At 39.0% G+C, this 20,327-nt stretch overlaps 1 protein-coding gene across 1 annotated transcript in view; it reads left to right on the top strand.

Moving 5' to 3' along the window:
• The window catches only part of agbl4 (AGBL carboxypeptidase 4), a 337,210-nt gene that overhangs the window by 117,300 nt on the left and 199,583 nt on the right, over positions 1-20,327 (top strand). The window contains exon 4 of the mRNA XM_082188305.1: positions 3,420-3,514. Within this exon, the coding sequence (XP_082044431.1) occupies positions 3,420-3,514 (95 nt within the window). The remainder of the gene's footprint in view (positions 1-3,419; positions 3,515-20,327) is intronic.

Here is a 20,327-nt window from a genome sequence, read left to right as displayed (position 1 = left end):
ACATTGACTGCAGATTAATAACGATTATTTTTTCGTAAAAATTATTGCAATATTATTGTAGAATATTTGCTTGGCCAAATTGTTTTCGAATGTTGTAATGGACAAATTTTTCATAGCAGAATCTTAAGACAATCTTCAAGACAATCATTTTGATGTCCATGTATTTATTTATGTGGTAATTTGATCAGCCCGACGCAGTTATCATTTTCACGTCCTGCGTCACGTTGCGCCCATTTTCTTGCTGGTCTGAAACCGAGGTGTGTTCAGGCACGTTGTTGGCTCGTTGCTATTTTGAGGCAACTGAAATAGACTGCGCCATTGACCAACTGAAACCTGGTCTAAAGTCAATTGCGCAGTATTTTTTTTGTTATTTAATGAGCGTGTTAGTAATGTGCGCCTATAGGCGGGTCCACAACATGTGTACATTCTGCTTATTACACACACAGGGACGCACAGCAACACACAAACATGTAAAATATTAAAATGAAAAGGATTACAATGTAAAAGATTATTATTGTGTACATAAATATATGGTGGAATCCGGCTTGTCCCGTAGATGGTCTGCTTGCGCACTTTTACCTCACGCACGAGCAGTTCTGTTTGCACCCTGGAGACGCGTTCAATCTTTCTGCTTGCAAATTCCGTCATGTAAATAGTGAATCTGCCATGGCGTGAGCGCAACTGACTTTTAAAGGGAATGGGAGATGAGACTCTGGCTGGTTTATTTCACGTTACACCCAAAACACACCCATTACTCATTAAGAGAATAGAGACAACATTTTTAGACCATGCGCTGCGCGCGCTGACCATTTTTCCCGTCGTTAGACTAGCAAAAGTTGATTCGGACACGCCCTAAGTGCACTTGCGCCCTGTGCTTTAGTTTAGACCATGCGCTTAGATCGTTAAAATAGGGCCCAAAGTGTGTTTGAGACTGGCATGCAAATATCCCAATCCTTTTCCACTTGTTTTCTATTACCGTTTAAAATTTGATATGCCTATTTATTTTGTTAGCTGCATTTAGCATTGTTTTTTCCCCTGCTGTCGTTTGACCCAGAGAACCACTGGATCGAGAGAGAACTGACCCTACCTTGTCCCACCCTCAAGTCAGACAAACCCCAGCAATACATTCCAGTCTAGACCCAGAAACCATCTGCCAAAGCAGACAATCTGAATTTTGTGGTGAAAAAAAAGAAGAAAGAGTGGCGTGATGTAAAGGTAGTGGAATGAGGATGTATTTGCCTGTGGGAAAAAAAAGACTGAAAGTAGGCTGGCAACAGATGTGTAGGGCAGTAAAAGTGTAATTGAAATGCCAGCAGCAATGGTCTTATCTACCCGTTCCAGCAGCTACCTCGCGTCTGAACATCAGTTAAATGTCATTTTAGCCCTGGCTGATTCAGGCCGACCACAATCCCCCATCTTCTGTGACTGCAGCCACTGATGGGAGGGGAACAGCGGGATGGATAGATGGGGGGGGGGGGGGTTGGGTTGGTGGAGAAAGCGAGCACTGAGAAAAAGAGAGAATGGTTGTAATTGGATTTCGTTTGCACACTGTTGACTTCCATCACCTGGGCTTAATTGGGAATTTGATATGATTTATCACAAGGAGTCATTTACAGTTTGGACATGTCATTATTAGCATTGTCTGTACTGTTTATACACTTCATATTTCATAAACTTCATTCTCCCATTATATGTTAGAAAAAAGGGTTCGAAGAAGAATCCACCTGCCCTCAAATTGCCCCAGACATGCTGCAGTGACCCCAGGTCTACACTCACGTCAAGTGGGTAAAAAGAGGGATGTGACAATAGAGCACCGCTAACTGTTGGTAATAGGCCTTACACCAGGCACCAGGCTGCATCCCAATTCATTTGCTTCTACTACACAGTAGAAGTAATGTATGAAGTCTGTAAATATTAATTTATGTCAATTATAGAATCATGGCTTGAGCAAATTGGTATTGGTCATAATTGTGCTTTAATTGTTATTGTTAATAGTATGAATTATTTTGTTCATAACTACAACTACATTAGCATGATCTAAAATAAATATTATTACTTAATTTGTATGTTTTTGCATAAAAAAATTATAAAATGATTGACTTTGGTCTCCCATTCCTATTCATTTTCAGTGCATAAAAATATTGAAGCAAACTGTCACAAACTCTTCCTCTCATAGTGCAAGGGGTTGTGGGTAATATTAGCCCAAGTACCCGCTGAAAATATTCCCCTTTTGGAATACTAATTTTCGAACATACTATGATTTGGGACATACCTCAATATCTGTATACAGTATGGATAGCACACAAGCTGGAATGCAGTTCTAGGTCTACCAAACCCTGCGTCTCTTCACCTCTACACAGCCTGACCTTCTCTTCCTGCAGTGTTGTGTTTCTTTTTAAACTACAGTTTGCAGACAGTGTTTGTTTTGTGATTTGTGTAGTTCCATATGTTGGTGGAAATTATAAGAAACTCACATCCTTCTACAGTTTTGCCTCTATTATCTCACGTGTGTTATAAGTTCACACAATCTTCGCATTACATAGTCAGCGAGATCCTGCAAGATTCTTTTAACACGTTTGGTGTCTTGTACATCACTTCCCATTTGCACTGCTAATTTTGAAACTGACTGTGAGGTTTTGTGAAGAGAAGCCCGATTGAGCATTTCAGATCTTTGCTGTTAGTTTTAATGGTTCATAAAGTTTTTATTTTGTTTGTATATTGTGAATATGATTGATTACAAAGCACCACAAATTGTTCCATCTGCCTATGATGACACACAGCAATTTATCAGAAGCTGCAAAATACTCAGTGCCATCAAAGTTAAAGTTCAATGTTTTATCAAATTCATAACAACACGCATACTACAGTATTTGTGGACAATTTAATGTGCTATAAAGGTCAGACTGCTGCTATGATTACTACAAAATTGTAACTACCGTCACTATGGCATCTCTGGGGCATTTATGATTCAGCAGAATGGAGTTGAAGTTGGATTTACCAAAAAGATTGTGAAGTTCATGGCATAGAATGTAATAAATATAATCAAGGTTTTGTTTGAGATCGTTTGCATTGGCAACTCGGTGAGAATCAATATCATGCTTTTTTATTTGCTGTAAGCCACTTTATTTATGTATGTATTTATTTTAACATGTATTTATTTATTGTGATATAAACAATTTCTGATTTAACTGTCCCTAAATGTCACATACTGTACAACAAAAACTAAACTCAATTTCTATTACTGAAAGTCCATTTTAATTTAGTTTTGTTGTACACATTTAGTTTGTTTTGTTTTTCAGTTTCAAAAATGTCAACTCTCATTTTTGTAGGTTTTTTTTTTTCACTGCTGTGTGCATTTTCATATATAATCAAATAACTATGGTTCCATCTCACAAAAATATCTGTTTCTGTTGTTTCAGAGAGTGATTTTCAACATCGTGAACTTTAGCAAGACCAAGAGCCTGTACAGAGATGGGATGTCCCCCGTGGTGAAGTCGACCAGCCGGCCTAAATGGTATTCATACCCTCTGCAAATATCACATCTCCACCTACACACTGTTCACCACTGCGCTTTCCACGCTTTAATTCCAAATAACAAATCCACGTAGTTTCCATGTGTGTAATGCTGGCCCAAGCATGGGTTCCACACATGCCCTGCAGACACGGCGAATAAGACTTGACTGTGTACACTGTCGTCATATCTGACTCACAATATCCGTCTTATCTCTCTTCCACAAACAACAGGATTTTTCGTTACCACCTCTTTTGAGTTTTCACACTGCCGGTGTTCCTTAAAGGAAGCATTCAACACTTTCTCACTTTCTCTTCCTTCTCCAAGTTGACAATGGTGTGTTTGATGTTCCAGATGAGAGGTTGTGTTGCTGGGGATGTTTGGTCTCCATGGTGACGCCATCTGGGTAGAAAAAGGGACAGTAACAGGGCTGTTGATAGAGGAATTGTGAGAAATGCCAGAGAAGGAAGTGAGCTTCAGGCTGGACAAACTCATCATAGGCGCCATTTTCTTTAAAAGTGTTTTGTGTGTGTTTTAATCAGCTTGTCTCTTTGCGCTCTGTCAGCGGTAGGGATGGTTTTATTAGACACACATCTGCCTTCATGGAGGAGGAGATGCGTGAAAGACAAATGCAGTCCCCTAGCTGTGTGTATTTTTGGATGTCTGTTAAATGGCTACATGTATTGCATCAATGTAAAGATAAGATCAAATCCTTCCTGCTCTATGTGAGATCTGCTATTCTTCACATATGGCTTATTTGATCTCTTGTCTATGATTATGCCAAATGCTGAACTACTGAAGCTCCATATAAACATTTAAAGGCTTAGTTTCTTTTTTTTCTTTTTTTTGTCAAGTTGTTGTGTACTTTACTAATCACAGTCTAGGTGTGTCAATTACAACATATCTCTGATTATTTATGATTTATGATCCTGCAATTAGTTTTTCACATAAATTTGCTTTTATTGTTATTATAAATGATTATTATTTTATTATATAAAGTATTATTACAGAATAAATCCTTATATGGTTTATACTGTAAATTCAGGAAAATTGGAGGAATTAAAAAAATATATTATATTATATTATATTATATGATTAGTGAAAACAGTGGTTTAATGTTTAATGATTTTGAAAAAGACTATTATACCCACCAAGGCTGCATTTATTTGATAAAAAATTACACATTATATCTCTGCACACTATAACAAATGGTTTTTTTTGTTTTGTTTTTTTTTACTTATTGCAGCAACACATTTCAGTCTTATAGTGTACGACTGCTTTTATAGTGTGCCAGTGTACTTTGAGCACTTTCCAACAACTTTGGAAAAAGTTAAGTTTGCAAATCCCTAATTACTAAACACGTACCCCCACACACACACACACACACCGATACATCCACGCCTCCTATCAGTATCAATCAGAGTGGTGCATTACCATTCAAACACTCATCTGCCAGGTTGAATTTTCATGGGTCATGCCGTCTGGGCAGGTGAGGCCTGTCAGAGGTAATAGCAGGGAACTGATGGATGCAGAAGTGTGTGTGCATCAATACGGGTGCGTACGAGAGCCACTACGCCACGTTATCCTGACGCGCCGAACAGAGGTCATGTGACAGAAAATACCCGCTCAACGGAAGCCTTGACATCTGTCACGAGTCGATCAAGGGCATTCAGACAAATGGCAGGCATCTGCCAAGGGAGCCTGTCTTCCTCTGCCAAACCCTGGTCACGGCCTAATGGGACAAGACAATTAGATGGAGATGCTGCCGGAAAACAATGGACTGCAAAACATTTCACAGTCAAGCTGACGTCTCCTACGTGCCCATGTTAAACATTTCCCTCAGGAGAGTGCTGGGGGTATTTAAGAGTTTGTAGCAAGTCATATCTCAGTTTCTATAGGCCTGCGCCCCTCAAACCTCTCTTTAAAAAATTAATTGCTATAAGGTTGCACAATTATGATAAAAAATAAGTGTTTTAAAATACATTTATAAATGCACACAATTACATTATATTTCATATTTGTGCGTAATTTGACAATATTGCAGCTTTACTGGAAATGATACAGATTAAAAATAGTATGCTCACAAATTATATTTACTTTGATTTTCACTTTTTGTTCAGGTTATCATAGTTTTAAGGCATGCAACAATTTAGTGATTTTAAGATCTACATTACAGGTCATGTACAAGGTAAAAACACTACAAATCATAAAAAAAAATAGCAAAAATAAAGGATGGAGGCTTGGTAGAAGTTTTTAATGTGACCTTATAACCAAAAAGAAAAAAGTTAGTTTAATCTGTTTTCGTTAGTTTTAGTAAAAATCAACCCCTGGGGCATAATTGTGTCTGTAATTGAAGAAACACCTGATTTTTAAACATTAATAACTACTACAAAAATAAACAATATGAATAGAAAACAGGAGTAGACCTAAATAATTGACTTGATTATCTGTAATCCTGTTCTCAACCATGTATTTGATTCATTGTGCAGCCCTACAGTATATTACAGTCAAGCTAAATTAGGGTTTAAAAGAAGAACTTTTTTTTTCTTTTCTTCTTTTAGAAGCTGCAGAGAGGGAACAAGACTGCCACATGACCCAGGGTGAACTCGAACCCAGGTCGCCAAAAGCACAAAAAACTCTCAATATAATCCCTGTGTCACAGCTTCAACCATCAGTCTTATTTCTATTCTCTGTGACAGACCTCGCACAGTAATTTATTGCATCATGAAGTCGCCCTTCTATTATCACATTTTTTTAAAACTTTTTTGCTAACTGGAAATTGAGCAATTTTTGCTAACTTTCTAACATTTTCATAGCAGGGAGGAGGCAGACTGACATTAGACGACATTTCTTTTATTTCCACCGGCATCAAAGTCATTGTCTGAATCATGCGCTTTTTTTTTTAATACCAATCTGGAGCTCAAAGGACCACCGTTTGTGTTTGTCTGCGGCATGTGGTGTGAAAATAAGCCTGTAGCATTTAGAGACTCTGAATACTCAAGCGAAAGCGACAGAGAACCTCTGTGTACAAATGCCACAGTGATAGTCATCAGATGGCTGGATCAGGGTGAGCTGATCATACCGCATGCTGCTGTGGCGCAGACTCGGGCATTAGGACTTCAATAAAGCGAGGAAAGACCACGTAATTCTCATCCAATTATAGAGATGTGAAAACAACATGCTGCGACGCAAAGGGAGGCCTTACACACACACTTTTACATGCAGGTACACATGCTCCCTTCTTCACAACACACTCAAGCACACGTGATAATGGCTATATGTGCAAAGCGTTTTATATGTAGCATTGTGTGAAACAGAAGTGAACATAATGGTTCATGTGATCATGGACTGTACCACCCTAAATGAAATTCTATGCTAGTTAGGTGCTGATTTAGTGCTGGCCAGTGTAGCCATGCACTGCAAAAAGTACCTGTTGAAATTTGTTGGCCAAGGACATATAGCTTGTTAAGATAGTTCAAGACTCTTTGGAATCAAAATGTTGTCCATTTCAGGTCTTTTTTTTTTTTTTTGTGTGTGTGTGTGTGTAGTTATTATAGTTTGAAAATGCAGTGGCTGTACAATATTTTATCACCCCATATACACCTCAATCAAATTCTGTGCAACGACGATGAGTGAGTGTTTATCTTTTTCACATGGCAATGTTGTTAATATTCCACAGTTACCTATTTAATACAGTGCACTTCAAAAGTTTGTAATTGTAGCATTTTGGACAATATCATCATAAGTTCTTATCATTTTGTAATGACTTTGAATTAATAAGGGACAATACAAACTATGAAAACATTTTAGTAAATAAATTTTTAAAAAATCGATTTTGAGCACTTGAGCTATAAACCATTTCTACACTGTGTTCTGATTGGTCTGTTATGTACTAACCAATCAGAAAAGTTACAATGGTGAGCTGACTGAATAATATTCAAAAAAGACATCTGGGACACATTTAATCAGGCACCACAACTTCCAGAGGGGCTTATCTTACTATGACATCTTTATATTACCATAATGATGTAAAAGAAAATAAGTATTGTTAGTGTTCAGTGTGGGAGTTACGTTAATGCATTTATGCCACAAAATAAGAATATATGCTGATATTGTCCAAAATTCTACTTATTGTCCAAAACAAGAATGTCTCTTCACCCTAAATTATACTACCTTTTTCTGACTAGCAATATCAAGAGGGTGTTTTTTTTTTTTTTTTTTTGGTGTGTCTTTGGTTGTGTTTGTGAAGGAAGTAGGTAGTTTATTCTTTTGTGTCCTCCTTGCTTTTATAGTCATTGGGCGTTGCGTGTGGTTGTGACAGGCTGTGACATAAACTAAAGACTATTGGCTATCTAAAAAGAAAGGGGATGAGCCCTTCAGTACAGATTGTCCCGCCCAAACATATGGTTTCAACAAAATATGTGAGTATTCTTCTGTGATTCCTAGTTCCTGAGGGGCAATTTCAGAAGACATTTATTCAATCTCAATGTTTTGAGCTTCAAAAACCCCAAACAGCTGTCTTTCATTTCTCTTGAGCTTTTGGTTTGTATTGTTGTTGCCTGTGAATTTCTCTTTCACATTCTCCTTTTCATTCATTTTCCATCATGACAGCAAAGTGGAACAGCTCAAAAACTGCTAATCTCTCTTTGACAAGTAGATATGAAATAAAGCAAAGAGCAGCGTTAACTGTCTGATCCAGCCTTGTATGCAGCATTGGATAAAGTCAAGAAAAAAAGATTGAGCGTGGGAGAGAGAACGAGAGTGAGAAATGGGGAAGAGAGAGAGATAGTTTAAGAAAAAAGAAGAGAACAGATTGCCATTGCTGCCTTTATCTGTGGAAAAAGTCACTTTTAACCTGAAAGTTGAAACCTTTATCTCTATCTGCAGAGACCGTTCTTCCTTAAGGCTGGCTGATGCTGAAGCTCTGGTTGTGCGCACGCGTGTGTGTGTGTGTGTGTGTGTGCGCGCACGCCGCCTGGGGCTCATCTGTTCTTGGCCCATGATAGACAGACAGGCATCAGACTGGAACTTGGATGCGTGCATGTTTGTTTCTGGATATATGCGTGTGTTTATGCGCCTACAGATCAGCAATAGGACCGGACAGGAAATGGCCAATGAGCAACCAAACAGTGCTTACTGATATAGACAATATCTCCCTTTGGAGTAATCTTTTTGCTTTGTAACTTTGCAGACTGTAACAATGTTTAAGTTCAGGGAAGAAGGAGGCTGAAACCGGCGGACGTTCAACTTAAGCATAAAATAAACATACAACAAAATAAAAGTAAAGCGGCAGCCCCTCATGGACGACTGCCGCATAAACTATAACAAAACAACAACATAAATTCCAGGCGTGGTCCTCTCTCGTCCTTTACTCTCGTCACTCCTCCTTTTATCCTTCCGGAGCTCCTCCATGAGACTTGAGGAGGTATGCAGGTGTGGTGTCTTGAGGGTGGTGCGCAGTTAACCTCACTCTGCTCCCACGCCCTGCTTAGTTCCCACATACCCCCAATGCCCTTCGCAGCGTCACGGCGGCCACAGCATCTGGGGGTAAGTATAGACGAGGCCAAAGGAAAGGAGATAGAAGGATGAGGGAAGGATAAGAAAAAATAGAGCACTCCAGCCGAGCACTCCAGCCCCCCGCCTCGAGTGTCCATGGCGGCAGACTCTAATCAGCCCTGCTCGTTGGGACCACAAGTTTCCCACAGCGGTGAGGGCTCTTTGACAGTGCGTTCCTCCTTCCTCCTGGGTTTCGGCACCATTGTAGCAAATTTCAAGTTCAGAGAAGGAGGAGGCGGGAACCAGCGAACATTAAACGTAAAACTTTAATCACAAAATAAATATAAACAACAAAAGGAATGTAAACTAAAACAAAACAAAACCGACCCTGTTGTCTCTCCTCTTTTAATCCTTCCGGAGCTCCTCCATGGGACTCGAGACTCGCTCCGTTTCCACAGTTCCCGGCCCCGCCCTGCTTGCCACACAGTCCTTTTTTTAATGCTCAAACAGCAACATTTGTTAAATTTTTCTAGTTATTGTGAGCTATAAAATATTTAATCTCCTAGAAATTGCTATTTTGTTAAACTTGCTTGCACAACCAATTTGTAATTGGTCAACACAAATGGATGTTAATGATGGATTACCTAATTTGAAATGGAATCAAAAATTGGATCTGAATCAAATTAATTCTCATGGAAATTCTTTGTGTAGAATGTAAATATAAATATAAAATAAATATAAGTGTGCTCAAGTGTCCCAAACCAATTCGTCTTCACCCGCTCCCAACTTGATTTTTCTTTTTTCATTCAATTTTGAAGTGTCTCATTGAAACAAAAAGAAATTGCATTCATGCATTAATATATCTATAATATTTTTTTTTTTTTTTTTTTTTTTTTTTTTTACTTTGCAAACTCCCAATATATACATAGGCTACATTCAATATGCACACTCTTAGCAGAACCGCCTGCACCCGCCTACAACAAGAAATTTAGTCCCATGTCTCAACAAATTTAACCAAGTCTCATGGGTATTCTGCAAGAATGCAGATCTATAGCTCAAACAAATCTCTTAAATATATTTCAAAGATTCAGTGCCATGAACAATTTTTAGCTAATCCAGCAAACTTTTAAAAACAACTTTGTTTCCTTGGTTAAAGCCTGTGTACCTTGACTCATAGCCAGCCAATCAGGTTGGAGCTTGCCATATTTGTGTTCAGTAAGCATCAGAGAGACCGCGAGTGGTCTGGGAATGTGGCTGGGACTGTTGTTAGCTTAATGGTGGTTTTGGAATCGTTATAGGTATCTCTTGCGCTGTGGTTCATGTGGTTGTGTTTTAGCAGGCTGGCAGCAGTGAGGAGGACTGATGCATTGGGCTTATTGCTTTTAAGTGGGAGGATGAAGTGGTTGTGAGCTCTTCACAGGACTGAGAGCTGTTTAGCATTCAGCGAAAGAGAGAGAGACCTTTGACTGTTGATCCTCCTGACACATTAGATCCATTCTATGGCCATATTGAGATTCTGGGTGCTTATTGTAGGATAGACTGTACCTCTTTTTCTTCTGCATCATTGGCTCTCTCAGCTTTTAGTTACTCTCTCTCCCTTCTCAAAAGTGATTTTGCTGCTTGTTTCATAGGTCTGTCACCAGACCTTTGTATTTCTTTTTAGGAGAGTTTTGTTGGCAAAGTTAGATGAAACTATATATGGATGTTTATATAACCATATTAGGGTTTTCACAACAATATTCAGTTGTCAATACCAGTAAAATTCTCAATAACAATTGTGATACAAGAGAGAGAAAAAAAATATTTTACAAGTTACATATCAATATAAATGTTACCTAATTAAAACAGTGGCATTGAGAATTATTCCCCAAGTACTGATTATGTACTTATTAAATGCAAGGTTTTCAAATCATTATTCAAATTAAAAGTCTGTAATAAAAAATAATGAACAAAGAAACAAATCACAAGCAAAAGGACAAATATGATACCAAGCAAAGATGCAAATTAAGTTGTTTTTCATGGAAGTAAACATGTAAAAATTTAAGAAAAGAAGGGGGGGGGGGGGGGGGGTATTCAGGTGTTCCCTACGTTGTGGGGATAAAATGTCATTTTTGGCCCCATTGACAGCTTGTTTATGTTTTTTTTTTTATGTGAGTGTTGTGTTTAGGGGTTAGGTGATAGAGTATAGCCACAGTTTTTTCTGTATAAAAATCATTGTCTATGGACAGTCCCCATGGAAACCCAACGTGTGTGTGTGTGTGTGTGTGTGTGCGTGCGTGCGTGCGTGCGTGCGTGCGTGCGTGCGTGCGCATGCGTGCGTGTGTGTGTGTGTGTGTTTGTCCACTCAGGTGCAGTAGGTGATTTTGCAGCTGATTTAGGTGATTTAGTTGTTTCCTGTATATTTGACAATTTCAGTCAAATATATTTCCCTGTTTTGTTGGTCTTAAATGTGCTTAACTTGTTGCTCTTTACTTTGAACGCATTTTTGCCCTGGTGTGAAAGAGGTTAATGAGGCTATATTAACGAGTTTAGCTCAATTTGTTTTAGCTCAATGTGGCGTGGCCACATTAGCACCTGCTGGTAGATGCTGGAACTACACTACACTATGGCAGCAAAAGGTATCCTTCTCTATTGACAGCAGGGCCATAGCTAGAGGATTCGGGGCCCCCTGAAAAAATAATGATGTGAGCCCAGACCACCCTCCACCAATATCATATACTGTACAATAGATGAGCATGGAGGCCCATATGTAACATAAGATGGTGATGTTGTTGTAAAACCTTAAATGTTTTAATGTAAGTTAAATGTTTATATAAAAATTATAACTAATAAAAACTAACAAAAAGCAAGAAATTGTTAAATAATAATAAAACCAATTTAAAAAAAAGTAACAGCAAAATAATGTTTTTTTCCCCATCAGTCTGTTGTAATTCATAATTAAAAAAGTAAACATTTCGAAATTGACAAGAATGCAGTCAAATTTTAAAAATAAAATCATTTGAACTGGTAATATTATTAAATAAAGCTAAATGTATACATCCAAGTGCAGTGTGTTGTATTCGTGTTTTCTTGCTGTAATAAAATACATCATCAGCTGGCAGGTCAGGTGCGTAATGCAATGTGTCGTGACTCGTGTCAATTTTTTAACTCTATTTACAATAGTGTAAAAAGACAGGAATTTTGACCATGTAATCATTCGGTCGATTGTGGTGTGCCCCGATAATGAAAAGTGACAGAACCCGGCAGGCTGTAGACGGTAGTTTTCTTATTCCCAGCGAAATAACAATACAACCTGTCTTTAAGAACGTCTTGATCGACCGGGATACAACAACTCTCCTGACCTCCCTCTCCTTCTTTTCATGGCGTTTCTGGTGCCCTGATTTATGTTTTCTTTCAGTCATTTTTCAGTCAGTCAATCTCCTGCTCTTCCACCAAATTCATCGTTACCTTCATCACGCAGCTGCCGCCTCAACTCTGATTGGTTCTGTTCACGAGCTGGGGTTGGACTTATAATTTCATTGAGTTCATCTGATGTTCGTCACTGACTGAATAAATAATAAATACTTTAGATCGGACTAAACCATTGTTAGTGAAGCAGATATTTGGAAAAAAATATTTAACCAAATTGCATGTTTTTGTGGTTTTCATTTAAATCTCAGGCTGACAACTAATATAAATATTAGAATTATTCATACAACAGGGGCCTATAGTATAATTGATGGATTTTGTGTGGCCCCCTGGGCAGCGAGGGCCCCTATAGTTGTCACCACCTTTCACCCCACTAGCGACGGCCCTCATTGACAGCAATTCAGAAGTAACCATGTGTTCTGACAATGTATTTTTTTTTAGCAGTGGCACAAGTTTGAATACACACATCTTTCTTTAGTTTTTCTAGAACAATTTGAGTTTAGCCACTTCTAGCATGTTTTTAGCATACATTAAAGTGAGTTTAGTTTAGAATAATATGCTGAATTTGTTGTCTCTCTCCGCAGAAGTGTCTCTGTGTATCTTCCCTTCTCTCTTTTTTTCTCATCTCTTTTTATGGAAAGCTTCCCCCCCCCCCCCCCCCCCCCCCCTTCATTCACACTCCAAGGTGACAACCTTCTCAACTTGGAGAGGGGAGACGGTACACCCCCCTTCCCACCCCCCGCAGTGTGGGCTTATTTGTTAGCCTGATAGAGCGAAGAATTAGCAAGCAGCTTCTTTCTGCCGGCAAAAACGGCAAGCGCAGCGAGTGGAGTGTCACTGAGCTTCTGGCATTCTGGGTTCTGTGAATATGGAGAGCTCTGTAGCACTCTCAGCAGATGCTGCTGGGAACTCCCAGCATGCAGTGGAGGCAGAGAAGAGCGGGTGCCATCCGTACCGAAAAACAAGAAACTTTTGCAGCGATCAGACCTGCGCTGGATGTCATTTCAAAGAACAGTGAGGGATTGCAGCTGTGATTGCAACAGAGCTTTTCATCTCCTTGCACAAAGCTACAGAGCTGTCACTTGTGAATTCATGTAGATTCAAACGCCTGCAGGAGAACTGCAAGGCAAAATTACGGATTTTCATAAGGGAGAGTGGGGTAAGATGCGTCACAACCTTAATCTAGCAAACTTGGTTTAATGTTTGTCACATGACTTTATATTAAAATATCTCATATCATTTATGCTTATATTTCTCTTTGAATTTAGACTTTCTTCTATTGCATTCTAAAATAGAATTAGGTTTACTCATTTAAGCATTTCTCCTTGCCTGGAGGACAACTTCAGGAATGTGGCACAGCTTACCCCACTCTCCCTATCATACAGTGTGAAGGACTCAGTGTATCACTGTAAAAAGCCATTCTTATTACCATAATAAGTAGCTTACTGCTGTCCTTACGTTTATATATTTAAAGAAATACTTTTAATGGTGTGTCTCTCCTCTCACCAGCTGCAAAGACCTCTTCTATCATTCCTCAAAGAGAAAAACTATTATTGAGAAAAATACTTTCAAAAATAGCACAGGGGTTAGTGGGAAATAACCTTGGCTAAGGGTATGTTTTTATGAAAAAAGCATGGAATGAAAACACACACACACTCACACGGTAAGGAAGTTTTCCACCAGCAGGACTGCTCCACCATGAGTCCGCCTGGCAATTTTGCTTTTGTACTAAATCCTTCCTGTGAACGACTGATGTAACAAAATAGTGAAATTGTATTTGGAGATGTCTCCGGATCCACCAGAGAGGCTGCTAGCGGTAATTGCTCTGTCAATCATTGGGCTCCTGCTGTTGAGTCTGATTGGTTAAGCTGTGGGTAGGGGAAGCTCACCTTAGAGGAGAGGAAACTCTTTCCTCGCTCTCCTTCTTTATCCATCTTTTTCACTCTCTTTCTCTGTAGGCCCCATGGGCATCTGGTTGCCCTGGGAGTCTTCGCTGCTTACAAGGCCGATGTACTGTTAAAACAAAACAAAAAAGTAAGGTGGCATGGAAACCAGTTGTACTGCTTAACATTTGTGTGGAAACGGTGATACTTTTTTGATGAATAGAAAGTTCAATGAACAGCATTTACTAAAGCATGTATTATTCAGCTTTGCCATCACAGGAATCATTTATGTTTTTAAATTTATACAAATACAAAACAATTATTTTATATAATAATATTTCACACTAATACTGTCTTTACTGTATTTTTGATTAATTGAATGCAGCCTTGGTGAGCATAAAATACTTTTTTTTTTTTTTTTTTACATTCAAAAGGTTGTATTGTTTCCCATTTTGAATTGTTTTGCTGATAATGTAATTTGGAATTTTAAAATGCAAAATAGAAGTTTATTTCACTTGCGGAGCATCTCACACTCACCACACAAACCAAATATGAAACAAACAATCTTTACAACATCATGAAGTGAGCGATAGAAGGACAGTGTTGGGTTCGTTGAGTTTCTTTTTTTATATTTACCATTAGACTGAAAGGCCATTTTGTTTTGTGTCCCCATTCTGTCCCTTCCAAGAGGCTCTGACGCTGGAACTCTGTGTCTGCGTGGTTTATGGCTCAAAGTTTTGAGGGTCGCTCCAAACATCTGACACAATGAATGCCAATGTGAGATGGAGGAGCTTGGCACGGAAACTATGATGGAAGTAATTTCGTAATGGCTTGCATTGCTCTTTGATTATAGTAGCCAAGAGGGGGTCTGCTTCTAAATGGAAATGCATTTGTGCTGCAGTGCAGTGCATTAGATTGATTAATCTTATTTTTGCCATTGCTTAGCACTTATGTTTTTGAAAGTATGTGTATATCTGCTTTAGTGATCTCAAACCTAAGAGAACTGTTTCTAAAAAAATATAGATTCGTGTTTTTTTTTCCTGTGGATCTTTTTGTCCTATGGCCTTGTGCAAGATGGTGACATTTATGTCAGGTAAAAACTTGAGACCTTATACCCGACCCCTGAAAATACAAATAGGGATGGATGATAATGCTTTCTTTTCGATATCAAGTACTGTACTATCAAGGCCATTATCAGTGCTCTACCAGTACCTTTCTGACAATAAAATTGGTAATTATAGCCATTTCATTTTCTTTCTTGCATAAAATCTCAAAATATTTAGGCTCTATATTTTATATTTAATTATAAATTTTTGTATATTTAGGGTTAACTATTCCTTTAACTTTAGCTCCTCTTTGACGGTAATCAATGTTAATGTGTAAGTACAGTTATACTTTTTTGCAATGTACAGTCAGCCAGTCATTATTGCAAAATAAACCTTGACAGGGTGTGACGTCAAGTAACAGTAACAGAACTTTCTCACTCAATCAATCAGGAAAACTTAGAGAAATCTTCTGCTCTGATTCTCCCAGGTCTCCACCATCTTCACACCAAAGTGGCTGCCCATCCCCTCGCACAATTAATCGTGTGGCATGCTTTTAATAATTGGCCTTTTAATTGTCGACAAATGAAGAGTGATGTAAAATAGCTAATAGCTTGTACTAATTAATAGGGGAATTGCAGGCTTGTTAATTAAGGGCATACAGGACAAGGACCGGCTCGGCTAATTTGAGCAATAATACTGAGCCCAAGGAATCGTTTCCAAACAAATCGAGTCCCTGATTCTGTCTGGTCTAAACTCTTAGTAAACTTAATCAGTGTCACACATGATCCGAGAGCATCTCTGAGTGCCCACCATGCTGCTGTAAACAAACATAGACATATCACACAAAACATCTATCTATCTATCTATCTATCTATCTATCTATCTATCTATCCATCTATCCATCTATCCATCTATCCATCTATCCATCTATCCATCTATCCATCTATCCATCTATCCATCTATCCATCTATCTATCTATCTATCTATCTATCTATCTTCTATCTATCTTTCATCTGTCCGTCCTTCCATCCGTCTGTTTCAAACAGGGTTTTGTTATGCCAACATTTAAAGTTTGTCTATACCAACTTTGCTGTTTTCATAAAACTTCATCAAATCCAAGAATTGCAGTAAAATTTAAAAGGTATTCTACATTTAATTCTAAACAACGTACAACACTGCTATTGACCACCCACATCACGCACCACTCTGTTTTTTTGGTTAAAAGTCTACTTTTGCACGTACAGTACTTTACACCTGACCTGGTTCTACGGGGGTGCTAAACACTCTCAAACGCAAGCAAGAGCACCTCATAATATATTAGCGTAACAGATTTGGCAAACGCTCCAGTGCATATTTGTGTTTGCTCTCTGGAGAATATGAAATGTATCTAGTATTTACAATGTGTTTTTGCAGCGGTGAGCAGTGTATCCAATCACAGAGTTGTTGATCTCTTGAATTCAATGGCCAATCAGACGTGTTTAAGTTAGTCAGAATCCACTTACCACTCAATACACCAGAGTTTTTATTCAGTGCTGAGTTATGCAGGCTCGCGAAACCTCTCATTAACAAACAAAGTGTTGACACAATGTAAGTACGAGATTTATTGTGCATTGTTAACAGCTTCATTGATTATAACAGAACTTTGTGAGATCACGAAGAACTGACAAAGCGACAGCGTTTTAGTGATTGTAAAAAGAGCAGTATTGCTCGCTTTCGAGGCTACAGCCTATATAATTCATTGAATACAACTATTGTTTTTCATGCTTCTAAGAGGACAGATGGCCAATTGCATGCTGCAAAGTTTCGAAAGTGACATCTACATTATAAATGCTGGATTCACTCTGCACGGGACAGAAATATGACGTTAAAATAGTAATGCATTAAAGCAATGTAAAGACAGACTAATAGATTAATAAAAAAATATTCATAGCAAAATATTTTTGAAATTCTATTCCAATTATTGGTAGTGATGACTTGTAAGTAATCTTAAATGTCTAACTGTACACTGCTATGGTGCCGTTGCTTTGCTTACATCTGTACTTTACTAGAGCATCCTCAGTCATTTCAGAAGCACCCTCAGTGATTTGATTCTGGAACCGGGCCTGCTATTCACACATACACATGAAAATTCAAACACAAATTATTTTAACACCCAGTCACATACAGCAAGCTTGTGTTACGAGGATTTCTTTTAGCCTTGATGGAATAAAGAAATAGTCCCTTAGATACGGTTTTCTTGGAAACAGCCATACGAGCGGAGCCTGTAGCATCAGGTCCCCGGTGACCTGCATTTAAGGGCTGAGTTCTGCTGGGAGAAGCACATTTATTTAGCATATCACATTTGGACACTTGACCAGCGCTCTGTGTGTGGAAATACACAAATATTTACACTGACACTTAAAGGGCTTTTAGCAAACTAACACCTCTTTCTTTTGTTGCTGAATTTCCCCAGTCCCCGCCAAACATTACCAACATGTCTTTTCTCTGTTTCCGATGTTTGTGTTCCAGGATTAGATGTTTCCTTTCCCCCTGGCCCTTCCTGAATTTGTCTTCATGCTGCTTTGTAGAGTTTGGCTCTCCTAACATGAGCTGTAGGAATCAGAGTGGGGCTTCTGCATGTAGCGTGATAAGACACGAAGGCCTAAGCCCTTATTCTGAGGAACAGAGCATCTGCTTTGCATTTTGTGTCAGAGTTGGAATAGAGTAACTATAAAATGTAAAAGGGAGTATAAAGAATCTATTTGATGGCGCAGTATTGGAGTTCATTAGGTCTGGCTGAGATGTTAGCGGTGGTCTTGCACTCTGGGAGATTCTTTAGAGCCAGCGGGGTCTAAGCACTTCTTTCAGAATGTAATTACAAAATTATATTTATTAGATGTAATAGCACCTCACTCAATTCTCACCCACCAGCTTCATCTAGAAGGATTCATTCACATGTGTAATACAATCGCTGGGGAAAAAAAGGAGCAAGTCGCTCTCCGATCGGAAATAATCTACACGGCGATGTTGTTCCAAGAGAGCTATTAGCATTCATGAGGCGAGCCAGTAAAGGAAGATTATAACAGAAATAATAGAAGGAAATGTAACAAATAGATGAATAGTCTTAGCATAGCGCGTGTGCGAGACAAAGAGATCTTTTTTTGGGTGAAACAGTCCCTCTTCCTCTCCGTAAATGACTTACCTGGACAGTTTTATGTTTGCCTGGAGGAGAATTAAAACAGATTCCATTCCCCCAGTTGAGCGTAGCGATTCGTGTCAGTGCTCTCCTGGTTGAAAAGCAGTCTAATCTAAATGCTTTTGTCAGGGGAGGTTTTTGAGATTGCTGCCGCCCCTGCTACAAATTGGTTGTGTCATCTTATAATGAACTATTTGAGTGTTGCGTCTCTGCGGCCAACAGTCTGATGATTACTGTATGCTGCTTTCACCATTAGCTCCAGCCGTACCTGCCTCTTTGCCTGCTTTATTCTTCCCTCCCACTCCAATATAATAAACCACAGGGGGCGAGCGATGAGGAGAGGCTGTGCGTTCTAGCATCGTGGATATCGCATTCTCAAGGTTGACTGGCGTTGAAGTTTGAGAGGAGACGGAACGCTTGTGCTTGTGTGGTGACCTCTGACCCCAGCTGGAGGATTGTGAGTATCGCAGCCATTGCACAAAGCGCTGCTGTCAGAGGCAGATGAGATGGGGAAAAGCCGGGCGAAGAGTGGATAATTTCTCGGAAGAGACAGACAGAGAGCATAGCAAATTAAAAAAAGCAAAGAAAGACTGTTACGTCAACAAGCTGACTGGTGGGACGCAGAGTAAAGCTACGGCCTGTATCTGCAGAAAGCAGACCTCTCCAAGCATTTCCACACGCTTTTGAAGATGAATCCTAAAGAAATGCTACTCGCCCTTAATTGCATCCATCGGCTGATGCCCAATCCCTTCATTCTTCCTCTTTCTTCTCATCTCCTGCCTCTTCTCCGCTCTCTTTTCCTCTCACTCTTCCCCTTATCCCTCCTCTCTTCCTGCTTTCCAACGAGAGTAGCCTTCTCTCAGACCACAAGCCTTTGCGAACTGGTTTTCACTACTCTTTTCTCATTATCTGCCAGTTCTGCCACTTCAGGGGATAAGAATGCATTTGATCTGACTTCTAAAACTCGTGAGCATGTAATCTATATTGGACTTCAACAATGAATCGATGATAATTGATATTTAATTTCAGGAGGTTTTGATGCTTGGCATGGAGAACTTCCCTTAACCTCCCTGGCTGTAAAAGTAGTGAACAAAACATTTTTGTTATGATTTTGACAGTTTCAAATTCCATTTAGCCAAACATCTCTGATAACAGCAAACAAGCAATTAAATGTGTCTGCCATAGTTAAACTTCAAATGCTTCCTAGAACTTCATTGTATGTCAGTCAAATGAAATGCAACAAAATAATTTGATTCAAAACAGTTTTTGTTGTTAAACATCAAATTAAATGAAACTTGAAATCACATACAATATGCAACAGAAGTAACTTTTATCTCCCTGTGATTGTGCCTTTTTCTTTAGTCGAATGTTGTTTTTGGGTTTGTGTCTCAGAGAATGATATGCCGTCATGCTCGGCTGCACGTGTTTGAGAGAGAAGTGCAGTAAATGCATTCTGAAGCTGAGCGGGACTGAGTATCTTAAAAATCTCCAGCCTGACTGAATTAATGCGGGTAACCAATCAAATTACATGGAATCAGAATGTCTGAGGAAGCAATGGCTGCCATCCAGTTCACATTATCTGTTCAGTTTGTCTCTGTGCCTAATTTATCATGGAAAGCTGCTGACCAGGAGAATACATAAAGGCTGCATGATCGGCATCCTAGTTTGCATGTTTTGTGCATGCTTAATAGTATTCTAGTTTATGAATATAGCACAAATCATATTACATTGCAAATAGCTAGGGAAAGTGGGCTAAACTGTGCCACTTTTTACTTAAAATGTCCTTTAGGCAAGAAGAAATAAAACGT

The sequence above is a fragment of the Leuciscus leuciscus genome (genome assembly GCF_965113295.1).
Source record: "Leuciscus leuciscus genome assembly, chromosome: 13".
NCBI classification, from domain to species: domain Eukaryota; kingdom Metazoa; phylum Chordata; class Actinopteri; order Cypriniformes; family Leuciscidae; genus Leuciscus; species Leuciscus leuciscus.
Note: the sequence above shows the minus strand (reverse complement) of the source record. Positions and strands in the feature narration are given on the sequence as shown.